The 22,946-nt window shown below is 38.9% G+C and overlaps 1 protein-coding gene across 1 annotated transcript in view; it reads right to left on the bottom strand.

The window, feature by feature from the left end:
• LOC120772826 (retinal homeobox protein Rx) overlaps positions 1 to 21,000 on the bottom strand; it is a 59,125-nt gene extending 38,125 nt beyond the window's left edge. Inside the window, exons 1-3 of the mRNA XM_040101633.1 lie at positions 20,558 to 21,000; positions 13,574 to 13,693; positions 204 to 1,592 (exon numbers count right to left, since the gene is read on the bottom strand). Of these exons, the coding sequence (XP_039957567.1) occupies positions 204 to 1,592; positions 13,574 to 13,693; positions 20,558 to 20,951 (1,903 nt within the window). The 5' untranslated portion in view covers positions 20,952 to 21,000. The remainder of the gene's footprint in view (positions 1 to 203; positions 1,593 to 13,573; positions 13,694 to 20,557) is intronic.
• Positions 21,001 to 22,946: the final 1,946 nt, after the last annotated feature.

Below are 22,946 nucleotides of genomic sequence, written 5' to 3'. Positions count from 1 at the left end.
ATTAGGAAGCTATTTTACTATATTATAGTACATGAGTGCATACGATCAATAAGGTTTTTCTTTATTACTGAAGGATTCATGGTTAGCGTTGGCTGCGCTTAAACAGGCAAATAATTTTGCGAAAATACTTTACGAACTTAATAACAATTTAATTTGGTGGCACCAAAAGCGCAGACAAATAATAACTATAGAATTGTTAATACCTTCATCGTCGCTGCCGGAAGTTATCTTTTCGCCTTGCTCGCTGGAGTTAGTCTGATTCAAGTCTTCGCTGGATGCACAGCTGCCATTCACCACGCTATCGGCGTCATTCAGCCGATCCGGACCATCGCCGCCGGACCCGCTGCCGCCGATCAAACGATAATCGTCCATGTGACGCTGCTGAAATTGTTGTTGTTGTAGTTGTTGTTGCTGTTGTTGCTGCTGCTGCTGTTCCAACGCATTACAATTGCCATTTAATGACTGCTGCTGTACCTCTTCGAAAGTGCGCGCACGTATGCCCTCGAAGCTCTTCATTGCATAATTTTCTAAAGCATTTCCGTTGGCTAATTTCGACTCATTCGCCTCGCCGCCATCCAAGTCATCACAGTAGGAAACGGAGGATTTGCGTTTTAGTCCTCCAAATTGCAGTGAAGCAGCCGACGCACCGACATTGTTATAATTCGATGACGGCGAAGCTGATAGAGCTGCGGGCGACTGCGGCGATGTAACATCAATTGTGCCCGACATATCGCCCTGTCCGTCCTTCATGTCGTCCTCATCGCCTGCGTCGATCTCACCGCTGGCCGAGAGCGAAGACATGGAACGCTCATCGTATACGAGCAGATTGTGATGATTGTTGGCGAGTGCGTTGCCGCTGACTGTCACAGCGCCACCGCTGCCGCCGCAAAGTGCACTAGAGCCATTGGCGAGACTGAAATACGAAGCGGCGGCGGCGGTCGACTGATTAGCCAATGTCGGTTCCGACGACGATGATTTGGCGAATTTTTCGAATTTTTGCTCTTGTTGCGCGTGTGCCTGCGCTTGTGCCTGGGCGTGTGCTGCCAATGCGGCCAAATGCTGTTGGTGACTGTAATGTGATGGCGGCGGCGGCGGAGGCGGTGCGCCGGCGTTCGGTGAGTTATGATGCGGGTGCGAGGGGTGATGATGGTGATGCAGTGCCGCTTGTAAGTGGCTTGCTTCGACCATTTGATGCATCGAATTGAGATAATCACCGCTGCTCATGGACGGACTGGTGCGTGTGCTGCCCGAGTCGGTGCTGCCGGACTCGAGTGGTGGATAGTTTAAATGACTGTTGGCGCCACCAGCGGCGTTGTTAATGTTTTGATGCGGAAAGCTCATCATTGCATTGTGATAGTTGAGCGGTTGGTGGTGCGGGTGATGTGGGCCGGTGTGGTGTTGTGGCGGTGGCGGTGTGCCTAAATGCAAGGCGGCAGCATGTTGGTGGTGGTGCGCGGGCGGCGACTGCATGTTGGGGAATGCGCCGTGTTTATTGTGTGTGGACTGTTGTAGCATTGAGGCCATGTGATTGTCCATATTGCGCAGATGCGCCAGCGACATGTTGCAGCGCAAATCGGTGGCGTCATCATTAGCTGTGGATGAGAAGTTATAAGTGCATTAGTGATTGAGTTGACTTAATTTTTTTTAGTAAATTACTTAAAAGCTGCAGATTTTCTGTGAATAGACTTTGGTGCGTATATCAGCATAGTGACTTCATGTGTTGGCCAATTTGATGTTCTTATGGAGTCTTAGTTTATATAAAAGTGTCCAGTTAGAGCAGTCCGAGTGACCTTTTATAATAACAACTTTCAATAAAACTTTTTAGTTCGATCTCTTAGCGGTTCTGACCCGCTACTTTATGGACAAGCTGTACCGGAAAAGAGGGAATTGATATGCCTTCGGCAAATTGTAGATAGTTAATCAGCAAACATGTAATAAATATAGCTGAGTCTCGCTGAAGACAATCCCTAGCTTGCTTAACCAGTAGGCAAACGTGGCATGAATGGGATATGGACAGCACAAGTTACTATTACAATTCAGTTTCCGTAGTTTTCGCTGTTTGGCGGCAATTGGGATTTCCGGGATAGCCAGGCCGTTCTCCGACTGGTTTTTCCAACGGCGTGGAAGTCTTCCATTTCAAGAGAACTCTCAGAGCTGGAGTGTTTTCGCCACATGGCACGACATGGCCTAGCCAGCGCAGCCGCTGTTGCTTAATTCGCTGAACTATGTTAATGTCGTCGTATATCTCATACAGCTCATCGCTCCATCGAATGCGATGTTCGTCGTGGCCATAAATCTTTCGCAGAACCCTTCTCTCGAAAACTCGTGACGTCGACTCATCAGATGTTTGCCATTGTCTATGCCGCTTTACCATAAGGTAGGACGGCAGGCTGATAAAGTTTGCTCCATGTTCGTCGAGAGGGGACTTTAAAGAAATTACATAGGACCTCTAATAAGAGTGCAAACGGGTCAATGAACAATTGGCAGACAATGGAACACCGTACTATGCTCATTGCCAGAACGGAGAAGAAGAAGAGACATATTTTAGTCGAATATCAGTATTGCCACCCAGGCGATTAACCAGTCGCTTGGCAGACGGTTGAAAGAAGGTGTACTTGCAAGCGCATACATATACAGTTGCTTCACACATATTCATACCGGAGCATGGCAATAAACGGCATTCAATTAGTCGCGTCATATTTACAATGTGCCGCAATAAAAATTCTTAAATGCCGTTTGTTTCAGCCACACGGCATTATTTTAAATGCTAACCCAGAAGCACCGCGTCCGCTAACCAGAAATACCAAAGAGTCTCACATACATAGACATGTGTCGCAGAGTGGAACAATCGCTCCTTCGGTATTTGCCGAGGGAAAATATCCTGTGACATGCGAGGAAGTCATTAGCTGCTGCAGCGCGGCCAAAGGGTCTCCTAGTTAGTCAACGAGGCGAGAGAGTGGCGTTATCGTGAGTGTGGGTGCCGTGGCGTTAATGATATGTGGAGGAAAGGTAGTGAGTTGCCACCACTACCACCACTTTATTTGCTAACGGTATCGCCCATTGACGGTTTACTAGTCGGCGAAATATTGTAACTTCAACGATTTGAAAATGGATTCATTTTTCCGTGGAACTACTTATTGTATTAAAATGCGCCGATGCAAACGATATGTGTAACGAGCGGATTGAGCAAAAAGAGTACCGTGTGTGAGAGGCTCAGAGTGTGCTGTGCCCATTTGGTTAGCGTTCGGTGAGTCCAATTAGTGTTTTGAAAAATGTATAATTACGTTGTGTTGAGTAATTGCATTTTGATGTGTTTAAATGCAATTTTCGGTGCGGTTTTGCTCCGGCGCGGAGTCGGGGCGATTATAGATTGCTGCTTCCGATCACAAACCCGCACACGAATATTAGTGGTTGGAATGCAGGCTTGTAACGCCGTAATTTGAGTTGAAATGTAAATTAATTCTTTGATTGATTTCCACACTCTCTCCAAAGTGACTTTCTTTTCTCTATAATCAGTGAAGCGCTCACTTACACACGCACACGATTTGCTCATTTAAGTTGAAAACCTTTCATTTCGATTTGTTATTTAAGTTAATTGCTGGCATGAAATGTAATTAATCGCCCCAAGCATTCGCCAAAATCGCGAAAGTCGGCCTCGTTGATGGCCGTTTAATTGAGTTTATGAAAATTTCATAGACATTTGTTTTCCCGTCGTAAAAGTTACTGAGATAGTTATTTTCAAGCTGCCGAAAATTATCATGAAACAAAATTAAATGAAACACCAGGCCGCACTGGTCCTGGCGAAAACGAAATCAGTAAATATTTTTCTTACCGGTTGGGATGATATATTTTACATTTATGAGTACAAAGAGCGTTTACCGAAAATATCGCGATCTTGTTTTGGTGAGTCTTATTTAACGAATCACTTTCGCTAGGTATGATGACATCGAGAGAGTGTAGGAAGAAGGAGCCTGGTATGGATACCAAAATATCGTCTGAACAAACTGACTCAAACTGAACCGTTTGAACGGCGTTCGCACCGATTCACTAAAACATGGTCGACTCAAAACGTTTTGGTTTTGGCAAGTGTCAGTGCTAGACTAGTGACAAAAGATGTGAATCTTTTGCAAAAGTTACGTGGAATAGAGGTCGTAAACGAGATGCTTGACAAAAATTATTGCTGGATCGAAACGTGGGTTTATGAATATGACGTCGAAGCTATCCAACAATCTTGCGAATGGCTCTTCAAAAATGAGTCAAACGAGGGTGTCAGATTTCTTGGGTTAGCTGAGCATGCAAGGAGGTGGTTAGAGTCATGCGCAGACTTGTTGCATGCTGGACATATATTTTATTATTACTATTCGGGATAAGTAGAAGTTTAACCTGCCACAGTATCCAGAACGAAGCTGCACAAGGGTCAATCTCGTTTTTCGCGGTGACTCCAGCTCTTCGTCTGCAATGGATGGTGGCTTGATCCAAGTACGCCATTCACTACTGAGGGTGCTTATGGTTCCACTTTGAATGGCAGTCAGTGCATGTCTGAAGTTAGTTGCGTCCGAAATCTGATCGGCGTATTGTCTTATGTCGTCGACGTAGTTGAGGAAGGAGCTCTTGATGCTTCGCGGTTCCGCTACAAGCGGTTGACTGCAGGGATGATTTCTTCGAAAAAACTTCAGCAGAAACCGCTTGGAGAGGACTTAATTATGCTCCTTAATTGGGAATATGCGGGTCAACACTGTGTAGATGTTCGATAGGAGACATCAGGAGGCATTCCGTAATAGAGTGCAGTGTCTGATATGCCTGTAGCTTCCTCGTCTGCGTTTCACTGTCACACCTAAAATTATAAGGTTATTGACAGTCGGACGCCATTGACTGCAATATTAAAGTCAAGTCTGTGCTCCTTCGACCAGTTTGTGAATATGGTCGCTGTAGAATTTATGGCGGAGAATATTTGGTTCCGTGCGGCGAGGAACCTAGAAAGGTCGGAGAGCAATCATCAGCCTATAGAAATTCCCTCTGGTGTAGAAGTTAAACAGTAACGGTGTGAGAACACCACACTGCGGAACACCCTGCTTAATTTTTCTGAATTTAGATTTTTACCTCGAAACAGGAAGGATCTTCAACCTCTTGGGTTTTTCACTATGACAATGGAACGCCACATACCAGCATGAGAGTGATTTTGATTAAAACTTGGCATAATTGCTACCATTAGCTCAAAATAAGTCTATTTTGAAGGCGATAAAAAGAATTGTGTTAAAAAAACACAAATACATTTATTTTTTCGTTTTTTTTTTGTGTGTCCAGTCCTATTTGATAATTTAAATTAATCTAGGTTATGACTTCCTTTGCTCTCAGTGAAACCTTTTAGTAAAGAAAACGTATATCTCTCGCCAGGCATATAACCGATGGCAGACAAAAATAAATATTAATATCAAATGTCAAAGTCATTCCTTCGCTGACCGACTCATCTAAGTGACCGAACTCGTGTCTTCCGTCCGCAACATGACAACCATGACATTTCGTAATACTCTCTAACAGCATTTCAATTAAGAGCGCCGACTTCGGCATTTACTCAGAAACGCTTCCTTTGAAAAGACCATAATAAAAGCAAAAACAAAAAACTATAAGAAATATGAGAAGATAATACTTTAAACAAGACGCGATTCCGGTCTCATCTACAACGAGAAATAAGATGTGTGTAGGCGATAGTTGCTGTTGCAGTGTTGCCCTAATTGCAGAGAGCTGTTGCCACATGTTGCAAGTAATCGTCTAATTGAAGTTGCAGAGCAGTTGTCTTTCCCGCCGCCGGCAGACAAATGCCGAGTCATCATTTTGACGCGATTAACGTCAATTTGTAAGACATTTTAACGATTGTTTTGTGGCATTTGTTTGTGTGCCCAAATAAATAGCGGGAATTAACGAAGCTAATGTTGGCGAGCGATTGAAGTGCATTATTTGTTGTGTTATGTGGATCAAGTGAGATGATCGCTGTAGATTGATTATATTGCTTCGATAGGACAATGTGGCATTAGAAGTGATTAGAGAGTTATTTGATGGATCATAATTAGCGTGGGCGTTAATGTATTCCCACACAAACTAAGAGAGAATGATTGACGTTAATGAGGTGCACTGGAAAGGCTCACAAGAAAATAATGTTTTGCACGATTTATTAATGGAAATCCATGAAAGTTTTGAACCTCCTCCGCATGGCTGAAGGATTTGTTAAAATATGTTTTTTCGACAAACACTTGGTTTCTTAAAGAGTTTTTATTAAATCCCGTTATTTCTTCTTTCTTTATGTATATATTTTCACTTTTCTCTCATTTCTCAGCCTTATTTACCTACACGGACACACATATGCCTTGATTTCTAATAATTGACGCTTTAATTGCCAAAACGAAAGACTGCATTAATGTAAAGAACTCAGTGGTTCCAACACCACAAATTGAGCTGTCGATTACTCCATTAATTTTGTAGCACGCTCACAATGAAATCTAACAAATTATTTCACCGACTTTCTTCGACTCGTGCAAAGGCAGCGACGCGCGGCGTTAATTGAGCCAGTCAATCGTGTGGTGGTAATTGTTTTGCGATCAGTGTGGGCTTCCACCAATTAGTCACAGCCACACGATGGTGCCGCGAAACGGGCAAACGTTGAACGCTGCGCGCTCGCTGTTAACTGTTATTGTCTTAAACTAATGGCTGACAGGTTGACGAAGAGAGGAGAGCCACATTAGGCAAGCTGTTTGAGGTGCCGTGAAATATTAAGAATTGTAGTTGGATTGAGATGTTTGATTGTCTGCCGAGTCGAGTGCTTAACCCCGCGTAACTGGGTTAAAGTTGCAGTTGAGCTACCAACATTTTCGCTACACCTATTGTGCGTGATTTTTTGAGAAAAAATTAAAATTATAGAAATTGTATAATTTTCCAAACAATTCGTTGATTAACTAATTTCAGCAGCCGTTTATTTTTCCTTCTTCACAAATTTGTTAATTAGCAGCTATGAAAGCGCAGCAGTAGCAGTAGTTAATTTGTACAACAGCCCACCTGGGGGGCGTATAAATTTTGATTATTAGCCGCGAAGTACAAATATCCCGACGCGCTCGAGATCAATGCACTTGAAATTTTTGGTTGCCGTTCAAGAGCTCTGAACTCCGTTTTGTCTGTTTTGTGGGATCCCCGCGCTTTCAGCTGCCTGATGACTTATGAGCGGCCCATTGTTGCTATTAAAAGGCAATGTTGCCCGCATGTATGTATGTATGTTGCCACAATGCAATGAGCCGCGCAATCAGCCACAAAATGTCAATCATGACAAGGATTTTCTACACTCTTTAGTCCGATTCTTTGGTGCTTTTATTTCTTTTATAGCAAAGCATTTCCAGCGTTCGAATTAGGTGTACTTAGGCTTTGTTGTTGTCCGGTAGGCGTCAGATTCCAATGTCCATGTCACGCTTATATTTACAAATTCATTAATGTTCTTATTGCCGCTCAATTTAATGCCGCATCAATCGCTCCGAAAACATGCATTTATCTCAATCTTAATGATGTCGATGCGCGCGGCCACTTAACGAGCCAAATATGTATATGTATATATGTTTGCATTTATATCTTATTGTGTATATTTATATATATTTTCTTTTTTTTAACTCCGATATCCGTTGGTTTTCTGGGAACACAGGGGAAGCTTCAATCTGGTTATTTGGTGTTAATGGACGAACATATATACAATAGTTTAAACGAGAGTAATATGGATATGACTCTAGATGGGTTTGGAGCGCTTTATAGAAGAATTATTAATAAGAGAAATCTTTCTTTTTTCATAAAAGTGAAATGCTTATATAGGAAAGTTTGCTAAATAAATGCTTTCTTCAAAAATATTGAGTAGTCGAAAAAGTCTTTTCGTATTTTTTCAATAGATGCCGTTGGAGTCGTATATCTCCAGTGCTACAAATTACATTATGTCATACTATATAGTGTTGGAAAATTGAGATTTTAAGCTTCATTTAACAAAAAAAATTAAATCCGGGAAAGTTGGAAAAAAGTTAAATTAAATTAAAAATGATTGAAAATAATAAAGAAATTCGCAATATTTTGAAATGTTTATATGAAAAAGATAAGAATAACACGCAAGCCAATGAAATTTGTGAAGTTTACGGAGAGATCAGTTCGTGTAGCACAACAATGGTGCGCTCGATTCCGTTCTGGAAATTTCGAATTTTCGATTTAAACTGATGGAATAATGTCTCTAGCGGAAAATTGGCGAAAAGTGATCGACCAAAATGGTACATATTTGTGTATTTCATTATTAGTATAAATACTCGTATAAAAAAAATTGAAGTTTGATTAAAAATACGAAAAGACTTTTTCGCCTACCTATATTTTGACAAGGCCAGGAGTCAGTAACTTAATTTTTTTTCAAATAAAATCCTTTCAATTCAAAATATATACATATGTTTTGCGCCCTAAATTTCTTCTCATTCCTCCAATGCCCTCCCTTGGCTTTTGCCACTACTCACTCAACTAAAGCGGTGCATGGGTGTCTGGGCTTATACCTGCAAAGCATCGAGCAGCCAAAGTTCTAATGTGCTCAATATGCATGTATGTGTATGTGTGTGAGTCTGGTACCTACTTTAGGCATCAGCTGTCAGTTTAAATGCTTTTTGACAGTTTGAAGCAAGCTTCAGACGGCACAATCGCACTCAGCATCTTGCGCTGCCACTTAAGGCGCCCAATCATACACACTCACACCATATTATATGCAAGCATATTTGTGTGTGCGCTCAGAGCGCCTCCGACCGGCTGGCTTCCCACTCACGTGTTATGCTTTAATTTGTCTGCGGCTGACGGATTTGCCAGGTCATTAAGACCTTTAATGAGGTTATTAACGAATTGTGAGCCAACTCAATTGTATTTGCAACAGTTTGCAACAGTGTTGGACCGAATGATTGTCGTCTAATTTGCCCTAAGTAAGCATGTTTACTTACTTCACGAGACACTTGTGGCACATTGTGAGCGCGCCGAGTGCGCTGCTGAGTATGTGTCTGCTTGGTTTCTAACTTTATATTATAATTTTTTTACTTTTTTGCAAGTTTGTCTTTTGCAGCTGTCAATTATGGCATTTTGCAATACTCATACGCCGCTGTGTCCCATTTGCTGTTTTGTGTTTAGCGCTTTGAGCTTCAATGCAAGCGGCGTTTGTTGGTTCATTAAAATTGCAAGTAATTCGATTAATTTCGCTTCTATATTGGCTGCCAGCCACTCAATTACCATGACAACTGGAAACGCCTACCGGCCGCTTAAGCGATCTGACGACTCCGCATATTGGCTGAGTGATAGGCGCGTCTCAGCACCAGCTTTTAACGGTCGCAGTCGAGTGACCACCACACACATACACCAACACACGCGCGCTCGCCTACGGTAGCCATTTTTAATTGATTTTTATTTTTGTACTGCGCAGCACTTAATTGATTTTAGGATCTGCCCATTTGCACAAAAACAGAAACAGAAATAATAGTGGAAATAATGAATGTTATAGGTAAAAAGCTATTTTCATTGAACGAATTAAGTCCAAGTCCGTTTTGGAGTTGAAGTTGGAGTTGTAGTCGAAGCCTTCACGCATTAGTCAACGAGGTAAAAGCTACGCACGCCATAATTGTGTGGAAGGTTGTTGTTATTATTAATTTTTCAAGTTTTTCAAGTTGGGTAATGACGTGGCTTATTATCGTTGTAATTGAAACATAATTAATTTAAAGCTTTTCATTTTTTTATGTGAAGGCTGCATGGTTTGCTGGTGGAACGGCTAACCTCTACGAAATACAAGTATAATAATGCATATACCGCTATATACTTATGTATATAAATCAAATAAAAAAAATAACAATGATATAATTATCGTAATTAATTGCTTATAAATATATATTAATTGCTGCTATTGATTGAATAGCGTTAGTTTTATTAAAGTAATTAGTTTTTGTGACCTCAAATTAGAGACAAGGACCTATTATACAAGTATAACCTCAAAATTACGAAATTACGAAATAAATCGTCATTTTAGTATGACAATAGCGTGCGATATATATATATTCTATATATTATATTCGTATATACACATATTTGTTTGTTTATTTATTAGTATAAATATAAAAAAATAAGTTGACGTTTGATTAGAAATACGAAAATACTTTTTAGACTACCCATTATATACTATGTACTATACAATGTATATCTAGTACTGTTTTCCGTTGGCTAAACATATATTTTTATGACTGCAATTAGTGCATAGACTTTTACTTTTTAAGCTGTGATTAAATGCTCGAAGAATGGAAAGGGATGCGACGGACTTGGTAGAATTTTGAGGGGTTAAAAACGGCGTATGTCGATTTTCGGCAAAACTACGAGATGTGAAGAAACCAGTTACATGCCAAATTTGCAAGGTAATTAAAATACGAAAATTTTTTATATTAATACCTCTTTAACATAACCCCAAAATTTATGTGAAAAATTAAAATATTCAGGTTTTTTTGTTTTTATTTTTATCTTGTATAAAAAACATTTGGTAAAATTATTAAGGAGAAACTCTCATTTAATATATTAAACAAAAAACACAAATTTTCAATCAAAAATTCTCATATAGAGTTATGCGAATTTTTTAAGAGGTCAGTAGGCCCTATGTTTGTTGAAATCTGGAAATCTGAAATTATGGAAAATTTTCGGAGAAAATTCAAAAAAACACCGCACAAAACGGAGTACAGGTGATTTCCGTCGGTGATTAAAACATTCTCTACTGCTGCAGTGATTCCGACCTTCTTTAATTAGGAAACGAAAAAAATAATGCTTAAAAGATATCGTCTGTACAGTGACCTGTGTTGAAAAAATCAAAATTTGTCGAAATGGCGGTTATTAAAAAAAAGCCGAAACTTTTGTCGTTTGTGGCGTGCCAATCAAAAAACTTGGTAGGTCATTGTATGGACACCTATTTATAGAACATTTGGTAGTGATCAGATCATTAGTCATTGAACAACTACTCAAGCACATTTGAAAAATGCCGTTTTAGGACAAACGGGTTTAATGATAAACTGATTGCCTAACTTGACTAGAATTGATGGGTATATTTTAGAAAGCTGTAACGCGAAAAATATTTGAAATATTACAGAAAATTTTACTATGTAATTTTTGGAGGCATAGACAATCGGACAAGAATAAACATTTATTTTTAGAAATTTCATCCCCTTCTTACAAAAATAGGACTGCACAATTATTGGGTTTTCCAGACATCTGATTGAAACAAGGTTATTACATATGTACATAGGTATAAGACAGAAGAAACAGAGCCATGAGAATATTAGTATATGTACATGAACAAATAATAAAATTTTATTTACTAAAACTACGACTAATTAATTAAGATGTAGAAAGAAGATGTGTAACAAATAAAAATAAAAAAAAATTTAGCGATATTATATTTTATTACACAAAATATTTTAAAGAAACTATTTTTTAAACAAAAGCTATCGTTAAACTTCGCGAACACGCTCTGAAATTAACTAGAAATCAATTATCTGCCGAAATAATTGTGCTTATTATTGTCTTATCTATTCAAGCGTACTATAAACTAGTCAAATACATAGTATGTATGTATAAGCGAGTAAGTTGCAGTAACTAACAAGCCGTTATGCGCAAGCAATAACTGTTTACACACACATTTGTAATTGTCACCGCGGCATGTCATTAATTTGATTTTATTACTGTCATTTGCGTCATGAATCAGGTTATCTAATTGCACAAAGGACACGGTCCCATCCATTAAACACAATCAAAGATTTAATTAAATGTTCGAGGTATGCGCGAGTGTTGGTGTATCCAGGCGGTGTTTGCTCGCTGGGCGTGCGCCATGACAGATAAATACATACCACATACATTTACTTACATATATACCAATACTTACATACACATACTTATGGTATATAGCTGAGTGATATGTCTAAAAATAATTTTTTCTTGACAAGAAACGATATTCGAAGAAAAAGATTGACAGCGAGTATATCATTTGCTATTAATATACTTATATATTAATGTTATTGCATAGTAAATAGAAGTCAGTGATATAAATGGAACCGACCAGATATTCACCATGCGCCAAATTTTAGAAAAGGCCCGTAAAAAGAGAATTGACACACGAGCATGAAAATGAGCTGCCTCCAAGCCGCTATTTCTGAACTTTGCATCCCCGCAAAGGTAATACGGCTGTGTAAGCTGACATTGATCAACACCAAAAGTTCCGTAAGAACTGGGAAGGAGCTCACCGAGCCGTTCGATACCAAACGCAGGTACAATCTTCTTTTCAAGGCGTACTACGATGAAAAAAATTTCAGACCGATATCTCAAAAACGAGGTTCACGAGTGAACTTTCCTTCTGGACATAACAAACCTCTGACCAAAATTAATATACCCTGTTCATGGTATAAATACTTGTATATCGAAATATCGGCAAGATCCATAGGCACATTGCTAGTTATTAAGAAAAACGTGGAAATAATGAGAGGGGTGTACATATGTACCTTGTGATCAACCTAATTTGCCAAACTAATCATGCCTAAATTCAAATAACTAAAAGCTTGCTTCTTTAAAAATAAGAAAATACAAATGTGTTCTGTCCCGTGCCAAAGTGGCTTGTGTAGATAAGCCGTGGAATGCTAATCGCTAAATCACATTAACACTTGTTTTCGTCTACACGAGGAAATAACTTCAAATTAAGGATTCCTTCGCAGACGTGGAATACCCCCTAACATGAATAAAAACTCGCACACATAACCAAGATACCATAACTGTGTGCAAATGTGTAGTTGAGTAAGCAGACGCTAGTCAGTTTACAGCGCTTCCCTCGCAGTTTAGTAGTTATATTGGCTGTTAAACACCATCAGCGTCACTCTGCACCACCTTCGTTTTTCGCTTCGGAATGTAATTTAGCGGATTTAGATGCACGACAGCTGATAAGAGCGGCGAGCGAAAGCGTTCGTCGTCGTCACCTAGCGCTGATTTCGTGATTCGCGATTTCGTAAAGGGATTAAGCCGATTTCATTATCCTCTGTGTGCCATTGTTTTACCGTTGTTTGCAGTAATCCACGCGAGTAGGCGTTTGCTGGCGTTTTGTTAGTTGCCATCGGCTGTTAGCGCTTCAAATTTATGCAGTTTTCTTGAAAGTTTAAATGCCTTTTTGGTTGGGCGGTAGTTTATAATGTGTTTTCGCCATTTTTTATTTTTACTCCAAGGATTAGTAGACGATTTAAATGGATTATAACGCAATTTCGACTTGGTGCCTGGCCGTGCTGCCACCTGTCAAATTTTATTGTGTTTCAATTTGCTTTTTGTTTTCTTTCGACACGGCTGTAATTGCCAAAAGCGACAATTGTGGGTGTTTTATGACGTTCGCAATCAAACATGGAGAAGAAGTCTGGAACACGCAAGCCCCCTCTAATAAAAATGTAATTTAAATCCAGTCTTTATTGTCTTCGTACTTTGTTGTTAAATATGTTTCGAATTCCAAAAGGAAACGCTAAACAAGCTTTGCACTTACCTTCCCCGCATTCACTGCGATTCTTTAGTCCCAGTATGGCGTCAATGGTATGGCGTGGCGTTAGAGCCTGACCGCTTGTGCCGAATTTCCGCGAGGTGTCCTTCAAAGTGATGTCAGCGTCTAAAAGATTTCAAATTTGAATTTGTTAAAATTAGTTTAATATTTGGAAACGCTTTATGTGTTCATAAAGATACCAAACAAACGGATTGGTATTCTTCAGAAATTGTGTTAAAAAATTTGTGATTTTTTTTTTAAACCAATCGAATTTAAAACAAATAACGAAGAGCTAGTCTCGGATGAACATTTCATTCTTTTGCAACTTATCAGTATCAAAGCCAGGGAAATACTTTCAAGTGCATCAGGTTTGTTAGCTATTGGATATGGGATTTAGGACAGGTTTTCACCCGATGTCATCAATCCCAGCTTTTTATCTTTATTTCGTACTTAGTTATTGTACTTTGCGGACTTGTCAATGGTCCGATTACGCCCATCTACGAACCCGTCCTCACTTTTTGTAAAGAAACTATCTAACGAGTGTCATTAAGATAGCTTAATTTTATCTCTTGTAACAGACTGACAGATAGACAAGGGTGATTCATTACGAGGTTATCCAAAAACATTCTTTGGCATTTATTTTTTGAAGATTATCTGTTTCAAACGTGGGCCGCGACTATCTCTCAGGTGGTCCATCCGTGCCGTGATGTTTTGCTCCAAGGCCTGAATAGAAGCGGGATTGCCCGCAAAAATTTAGACTTTACATATCCTCAAAGGAAAAATTCTAACGCTGTGATATCACACAATAAAATAAATCCATTGATTAATGCGAAACCATTTGATCGTGTTCTTATCGACTCTCCACGGTCTGCATGTACACTCTCAGCTGTGGGTGATAGATTTTCATCACTGCATCGGGGGAATATTATCCAATAATGAATGCTGGGTTTCAAAATGATTATGTTGACCACAAGTTAAGCGAAGCACCCGAGACACATTCTTTACATATTAAAGTTGAGCGATTTGTAAACGTTATTCAAGCTTTCTATAAAGTAATCCCAAACGATAATGAACAAAAATAACAAATTAGCTTGACAAGGCCCACGCGGGCAAAAAAAAGCTATTGAATAAAGTACCTCTACTTAGATCACCCGTTATATTGTATATATGGTATAAGCCTATATCTAACTCGATTTTTTTAGATGATACAATTATCCGTTAGGTGAAAAACAGTATTATAACCTGTAGCAACATCGTGCAAGTGGATAATTAATGGCGAATGCTGGCATAAATATTCGTTTTTAATTGTTTGAAAAGACCCGTGGTTTTCTTCAAAGAGCAGATTCGAAGACTACTCGTAAAATATTTACCCGTAGCCTTTTGTGGCCGTTTAAGTACCATAACTGTTAACACAATAGGGCTACACTCTATGAATTTTGTTTCGCTTTTTCTCATTCACATTCCGGTTAAGAAGGACAATTCAGTAAAAGTCGTAGCTGATTTCACCAAGACCTCTTTATAACATACTAATATTGTATATCTCAAATAGATATTGAGTTACAGTTACTGCCTTCTAAAATATAGCCTTCCAGTTTAACCAGCTCTATCACCTTATCTTTCAAAATTAAAATTTTCAAACTTGCTTGAGTGGACTTACGGAGACAAATGATCCCATCACCTTCTAATTTTGTCAGTCTATTCCGAAAGTAAGTATATTAGTGCTCCATATATTATTTTGCCAATGCAAATATGATCAAAAGTCAAATTTCGGTAGTGGAAGTGCCTTTTTAGCTCCGTTGGAGATTGCATGTAACACGAAAATAATTTAATTTTTTTTCAAAAAAATATATTCGAAGATATCTATAAATCTCCCTCAGAGTTTTTATTGAAAGAATAATTTTTTTTTCTTAAATTCCCAAAAATTTATTTTTTTTATGCTGTCTCAGTAGATAAAGGGATAACAATGTAATTAAATGAAAAAAATTCAACTTTCATATTAGAATTAGTATGGATAATTGTTTAATAGGTACTATTTTGCAAGAAAATCAGTTTCAAAATCTTATTTCGAAGTCCAATACACCTTGTTCGCACTTAACTTGTAAAACTGAACACATTTGGCACACACATACACATATGTATTCGTAAGCTCTGGTCAAGCAGGCAAATTTTGTGCTGCCAGTGAAAGTCACTTGAATACAATTTCCATTAAATTAAAAAATCGGAATTACACAATTAAAATAATGAATGCAATTAAGTGCACGAGCCTGTCATAAATTTGTAAGCAATTTTTAATAGCATTAAAAGTGCACTCCATCACCAACACCACCGGCAGCGCTGCAGTTGCGCATTCACCTCCTTGCTCCACAAAATCCAACACACATACACACTCATACGCTCCTAAACACATGCATAAATGTGTAAGTGTGTGTGTGGCGTGTTTGCACAGTTATGTGGCGGTGGGCAGTGGGGGTGGCGGGGATGTCATTTATTGGCGACATGTTTGTTTTTAACGAGGTAAACACCGTAATTACCGATCGTTTCATGCGCCGAACTGCAACTCGCCACACGAATGCCACCAAATGCGTCGCCGACCCAGCACACAATCCCACACAAAAGTGGGAGTTGAGCGAAGTGGCAAGTTGGCGGTGCTGGCGGTGTTGGCGGTGTTGGCGGCTGACTGTTGCACTTTTATCAGAAACTAAAAATCACTTTTATGACAATTTGTCATGACAGGCAGGCACAGCTTGTCATGTCACGGCAAAGCAGCAACATGGCCACCTGCAGCCTACAGAGACATTCTTGTGTCGCCGCTATCAATGCAAGCAAGCAATCGCATCCCAGTGGTGAAAACTAGTCAGTTGGATGTGGTGTGGTGTGAATATATGTGGTGCCTTTGACGTTGGCACAACTAGTGACATTGTGAGGAAAATAGCTTTTGCAGTGTCTAGGTAATATTGAATTCGTAAATGAAGCCTTAATAAGGAACGGTACTATTTTTTGTTTGTTCCACCTATCAACCTACATATATTCGAGACCGAGTTTTTCATTTCTATTGTAAGCTCTATTATGCACGGAATATTGTCTTTCAGGAAACCTAGAAAATATTAATATCAATAAATTTCGATGTGAAAGATGCATTTCACTCTGGGCGACCTATCATTGAAAACGTCGATGAAATTATGAAAAAGACATCGCTAAGGAACTTAACATTCATCATCAAACGATTTTGATCCGTTTAAAACAGGCTGGCTATAAAAAGAAGCTCGATGTTTGGGTACCACATGAATTGTCTGTGAAAAATTTAATGGACCGAATTAACATCTGCGATTCTTTGCTGAAACGAAATGAAATCGAATTTGAAACGAATGGTAACAGAAAACGAAAAGTGGTTCAAATACTACAGTAATGTGCGAAAAAGATCATGGTCTAAGCGTGGTGAGGCTCAACAAATGATCGCAAAGCCAGGATTGACGCCTCGAAAGGTTATGCTGAGTGTTCGGTGAGATTGGAACAGAATCATCCACTATGAACTGTTCCAGCCTGCTCGAACAATTGATTCTATATTTTACTGTCAACAACTGATGAGATTGAACCAAGAAATTGAAAAAAAAAATGGCCAGACTGATCAACAAAAAAGGCTTCGTCTTCCATCAGAACAACGCTAAGCCACATACAGCTTGGCTGCAAAGTTTTGAGGCATCCACCATATAGCGCTGACCTTGCACCATCGAACTATTATTTTTTTAGGACAATGCAGAACTCCCTTAATGGTGTAAAATTGGCTTCAAGAGAAACCTATGAAAATTACTTGACGCAGTTTTTCGGGAGAAATTAGAAAATTTTTACACTAATGGAATAATGTCTCTAGCGGAAAAATGACAAGAAGTGGTCGATCAAAATAGTTTATATTTGGTTCATTAAAGTTCAGTATAAATATAAAAAAAGGTGAAGTTAGATTAGAAATACGAAAAGACTTTTTCGACTACTCAATATAAATAAATGATGATCAACGTGCCGAATCGATTTAAACATGTTTGTTAGTCTGTATATATGCGAACTAGTTTAAAATAGCGATCTGAAATTTGGCACGCGTCTTTTTTTCCCCGGTTCCGCTTATATCAGACCATTATAGCACATAGATGCCATACAAACTGAACGAAATAAAGAGTTCGTATGAAAAAGACGAGATATCTTCACCAAGTTTAGCACGGGTTATTGTCCACGGCACAGGGCATTCTCCGAAGAGATTGTTCAGATAGGGCATAGAGGTGCCCTACAAACCGAACGATAAAAAATAAGTGCTTGTAATGAATATTTTGTATTTGTAAAGATCATTATTTACATTTTGTCTTTTTTTAATCTCAAACCATCGCTTTTTACCACTGGGTTTTGATATCTAAATCTCTTCGGCCGTCATCGTTAGTCTGTGCCTAGTTCTATGTGTAGGTGGCGATTCGTGAGCGTGTTTAAATTGTTAATTATTGACCTAAATTGTTGGTAAATATGTATATGAGGCTGAGATAAAGCGAACTGGCTTTTAGTTGTGACAATAATGATTGCAGTAAAGCTGTGAGTGCACCAACAACAAGTTGGCAGGCAAACATATTTGAGTCAATTATTGCAGAAAAGGACACTTTAAAAATTAAAATTGATTACATTATATTCGGAATTTATATTTTTTAAGTTTCATTTGCCATGAAACATAAAAAAAAGTTCAGAAAAGATTTTGAAACACCTACACTTCATCAACAAATTTTCGCAACAAGAGTCCGTCACCAGGTCATCGTATTAAACCCTAGTTTATTTTTTTTCTCTGTGTAATAACGTGTACATAAGTATGTGTGTGAGCAAATATGTACAGCAACAAAGTTGTGAACAAATTTTATCGCAATTTCTTTATTTTTTCGGTCTATTGTTGTTGTTGCGTGTAATTTGCATTCAATTAAGGTTGCAGGTGTGTCATGTGCTGCATGTGTTGGCGAATTTCTCAATTTTTTATTCTAATTGTATATAGTAAGCACATTAGCCGCTGAGAGCGTGCCTACTGCACATTTGCTTTAATTAAATCAGACTGATTTTATGGCCATTATTATTGTTGTAATTTGTTTATTTGCATTCAAAGTCTTTTTGCCTATGGAAAGTGGGCAACGCTAAATACTGTTTTCTTTTTCTATTTAAGCGACGCATAATGGCGTTTTAATGGAAAAACGAATTAGAATCAAGTCAATATTTTAGTGCCTAGAACGATTTTATTGTGTCAATATTATCAAACATTTACAAAAGTTGTTATGTTTTTTAATAATTTTTAACTTCTGATTTCGAAAACTTCGCGTTAAAGTTACACAATATCTTCATTATGAAAGACTTTTCAAAGTTACACAAGCAGAGCTACAACGCAATCAATAAAAAAATGCGAAACATTTTTTGAAACAAGTAAGGAAGGGCTAAGTTCAGGGGCAACCGAACATTTTATACATACAGCTGAACTTTCCTAACTCGAAGCACCATAATCCACGATACAACTTCGAGTTAGAGAGACTTCGAGTTATAGAAGTTCAACGGTACACATATATGAATGATTTTATTTATTTTTTGCTAATACTACTACCTTCCATTAATATGCCACATACTAAGAAAATGTTTCCTGTGGTTCATTAAGGTGCCATTACCAATCATATGGAGTAAAGTCTCTCATATGTTATGTGTTAGTTTTATGAGGGCTAGGTCGAATTTCGCCAAATTTTAGGTACAAGGGACCTAAGGGAAGCATTGACACGATTGAATCCATTTACACGTAGACAAAGACACAAAGACTATTTTCACGAAAAAATTATCCCTGAATTTTAATTGTATATCTCACACATTGATCGATTTTCTCGGTCAAAAATCAACTAAGTATAGGTACTGGGGTCCACATATTCGGTACTTATGGGCTTCAGCAGTTTCAGTCGGATTCGAACAATTTTCGATTAAATACTCCAAAGGGATTATTCGTGCTAAATTGTAGCCCATTACATTAATTACTTCTTGCTTTGCACACTGGGAAAAGAAAGAATCAAATATAATTTAAAACTGTGTTATATGGGAAGTAGTTTTCGCACTGTGATATAGGAATATTAAAGGATTTCCACGTACTAAATTTAGTCGAAGTTGGGAGGTCGTGTTCCGAGATATGTGATTTCACCCAAAAGTGAGTGGTGCTACAACCAACGTCCAATTTTCACACCAATTCCCATAAAACCCTCTGAAAACATCTTGGATATGAAATTTTATGTCTCAGGCGTATTTAGTTGTTGATTTATTGATATTTTTCGTAGTTTTGAGCAGTACCGTTATATATATTTATATGGACATTTGTAAGTCGCCTCAACTGGGCATACAGATCATTGAGATATATATTTTATACGGTCATACGTTTCCGTCTTAGTGTTACACACCTCGTAGCAAACTTACATAATATACCTATTTCAGAGTATGAGAGGAAGGCAAAGAAACGCAGATGTAGCATCAAGTTACGTCTTCAATTGGAGCCTTTTCACCATTCTAATCTTTAGCCAAGAAAACACGATCCATAAACGCAGACTTGAACTTACGAAATACGACTTTGGCTACCTTAAAAACTTCATGGATCTTAATGGACATTTAACCATGATCTGTAATGAATAATGTTTTCTGGAAAAGTTGGCTGCACACAATACTTGTTTTAGTTTTTAAGGAACTAGGAACTAGCAGCGCTTGACTAAGATGAAGATTTACACATGCTGGACACAAAACGTATACCAATTTTATCATCTCGAAAACAGTTGAAAGTTCACAGTTGATTAGAAATTATTATAAATCCTAATCACCTGCCACTTAAGTGATATTGACTAACTAATTTTTAACTCAGCTTAAAACTAAGCTATGATGCAACGAAATTTAACCGGGCAGCTCCCAGAGTTCACTTAATTTCAACACTTTTTCCAACTTAAAATCAACTATATTCAATACCTTCCGCAATGACCGAGTTATTATTGGCGCCGCTTAAAAAGTTTTGTTCGAACTGCTCCAAATTTTTAAATTTCTCCACAATCAGCTGCAAGTTCTTCGAATCGCGCACGTTCTCCAGCAAATGACGAAAATTCTCGAGTTGTTTGGGCGGAAACTTGCCGCCGTCGCCATTACTGGAAACCAGTTTTTCAAAAATGTTTTGAAAAGTCTGTTTCTGCACGTTGGACATGCTGCCGAGCGCTGCAATGCTGCTCATGGCGCCGGCGGCCGTGGACGATGCCATAGCGGCGGTGGGAGAGGCGGGCGCTGGCGAAGTGGCGCTATTGTTGGCAGGCGGCGATGCAGTGGACCGCGAGTTCATTAGTGTGGGTGGTGGCGTAGTTTTTATATCCATTTTCGTTTATTTAATTATTAGTAATATTATTTCTAACGAGTTCACAAGCTTCTTTTTCACAGCAGCAAATTGCTTTAGAGAAGTTCAAATATTTTCGTTTCTATAAATTTTCACAAAAATAATTCATAATTTCTTTTTTTGTTTAATTGCTTTTTATTAAAGTGTCACTGATTAAATTAACTAATTTTATTTTCAAAAGCACAATGAAAGCTCGCTTTAAAGCTCTCGTCTTGTGTTTATTTAATCGGCAAGCAGTGCAATGCCGACGCTTTTTCACCTCACTAATTCACGTAAGTGATTTGGTCACAAATATTTGTTGTTTTTTTCTTTGTTTTGAATGTCAACCCGTCAAAATTCCGTAACCGTTAGTTCAAACTTGACACGGACGCGCCGTTACCTCGGCCAGAGTACGAATGCCGTGCGTTGTTGAACCGTAAAACCAGGTAGCCGGAGCTCAAGTGCAACCGTGAAGCACACTGCCACAATGCAAAGGTGGCAATAAACAAACGGCAAAAACCAACACGGCCGTTCAGGTTGCCTAGGCTGACACGCTTTACCGAGAGTGCTAAGCCCACCGTTTGCCAGGTTGACTGGTTGGCTGGTTTGCTGTTTCGTTGGTTGCTTGTTTCTGGTAAGTGTGAGACGTGCAGCAAACTCGAATGCTCGTAAATCGAATTGGGAAACTGGTTTGGAGGGTTGAGTGGCGTGGTAGAGAGTACACACACACACACACACACAAAGCCGTGTGATGAAGTGGTTTTTTTCGCTTTGCAGTGTATGGAACGCGTGAGAGGCGTGGCCTAAAGAAATATTGCGCTCACCAATACAGAGAGGAGTGTTGAGTAAGGAAAAGGATATTTTTGTTGAGTCTTGGCTGGCTTACTAGGAAAAATGTCTATTTCTCGGAATACGCACTTGTGTCGAAAACAAGGTTTTTGTTTCTGGGTGATAAATATTTCCGAGTGGCAAGTAGAAAAACACGGCCTGAAAGGTATGTGTTTGACCTCCGCAAAAAGCAGACAGAAATTACGGTGTATAGCCTATTTTTTTTTTTTAGACAGACCATGATTTAATCTGTACGTGATGGAAATTTTTTGAACCCGTTTTCACTTTGGATTTGCTCATTCTTCCTGTCTACATCAGCGACCTATTCCCGACCCTGCCTGCTTGATCATATCAAACGTCTCTGTCGCAGATTGACAAAGTTTCACACAGAATTTAGTCGCGTACCTCTGCTCTAACGAACGCTGGATTTTCGGCTTGCGCCACTCACAGAAACACGTCACGCGAAAATGTTTGTCCTGACTCTCCAGGTGCTCGGAAATAACTGACTAGCCGCTTGTTCGTTAGCTAGGAACGCCATCTACCGAATCCAGTAGATGACGGTACGCTCCGAAGGACAGTCGCGGCGGAAGATAATCAGTCCTATTACTTTCCGGACAAACCGTTCCGAACAAACAGTTCGCGTATATATATAATCATACAGAGAACATGGTGAGATGGACGAGCTTAGAAACTGAACATTTACATCTTCACTGTGTACACTTTATAGGGTCTCCGACGGTTCCTTCTGGGTGTTACAAACTTCATGGCAAACTTAATATATTGTATGTATATAATAAAAATTAGTATAAAATTTCCCCATTTTCATCACTATGTGCTCTAATAAAACTATTAGTTTCCGCATGACCCTAAAAATAAATCTCCAAGCTAATTAGTAAACAAATTGAAAGTGTCTCAGCACGTGACCACGATCGAATTTCATTCAAGAGGCCATGTGAAATGGCCACGAAAATAAAGGGAAATTTTCACTCTTTACCATTTTCACACCCCTTGAACATGCATCAGCTGAGCGTCACATACGCTCTCTCGAACATAATCCGCTACTCATTAGTGCAGGACGGATGGCTATGGGTACTTACGGGGATAATATGCAAAACCCTCATTCAACAACGCTTGATGAGGCAATGGCGCTGCGTCGCATAATTCCTTCTC

Source organism: Bactrocera tryoni, chromosome 3, assembly GCF_016617805.1.
Source record: "Bactrocera tryoni isolate S06 chromosome 3, CSIRO_BtryS06_freeze2, whole genome shotgun sequence".
In the NCBI taxonomy this organism is placed as follows: Eukaryota; Metazoa; Arthropoda; class Insecta; order Diptera; family Tephritidae; genus Bactrocera; species Bactrocera tryoni.
Note: the sequence above shows the minus strand (reverse complement) of the source record. Positions and strands in the feature narration are given on the sequence as shown.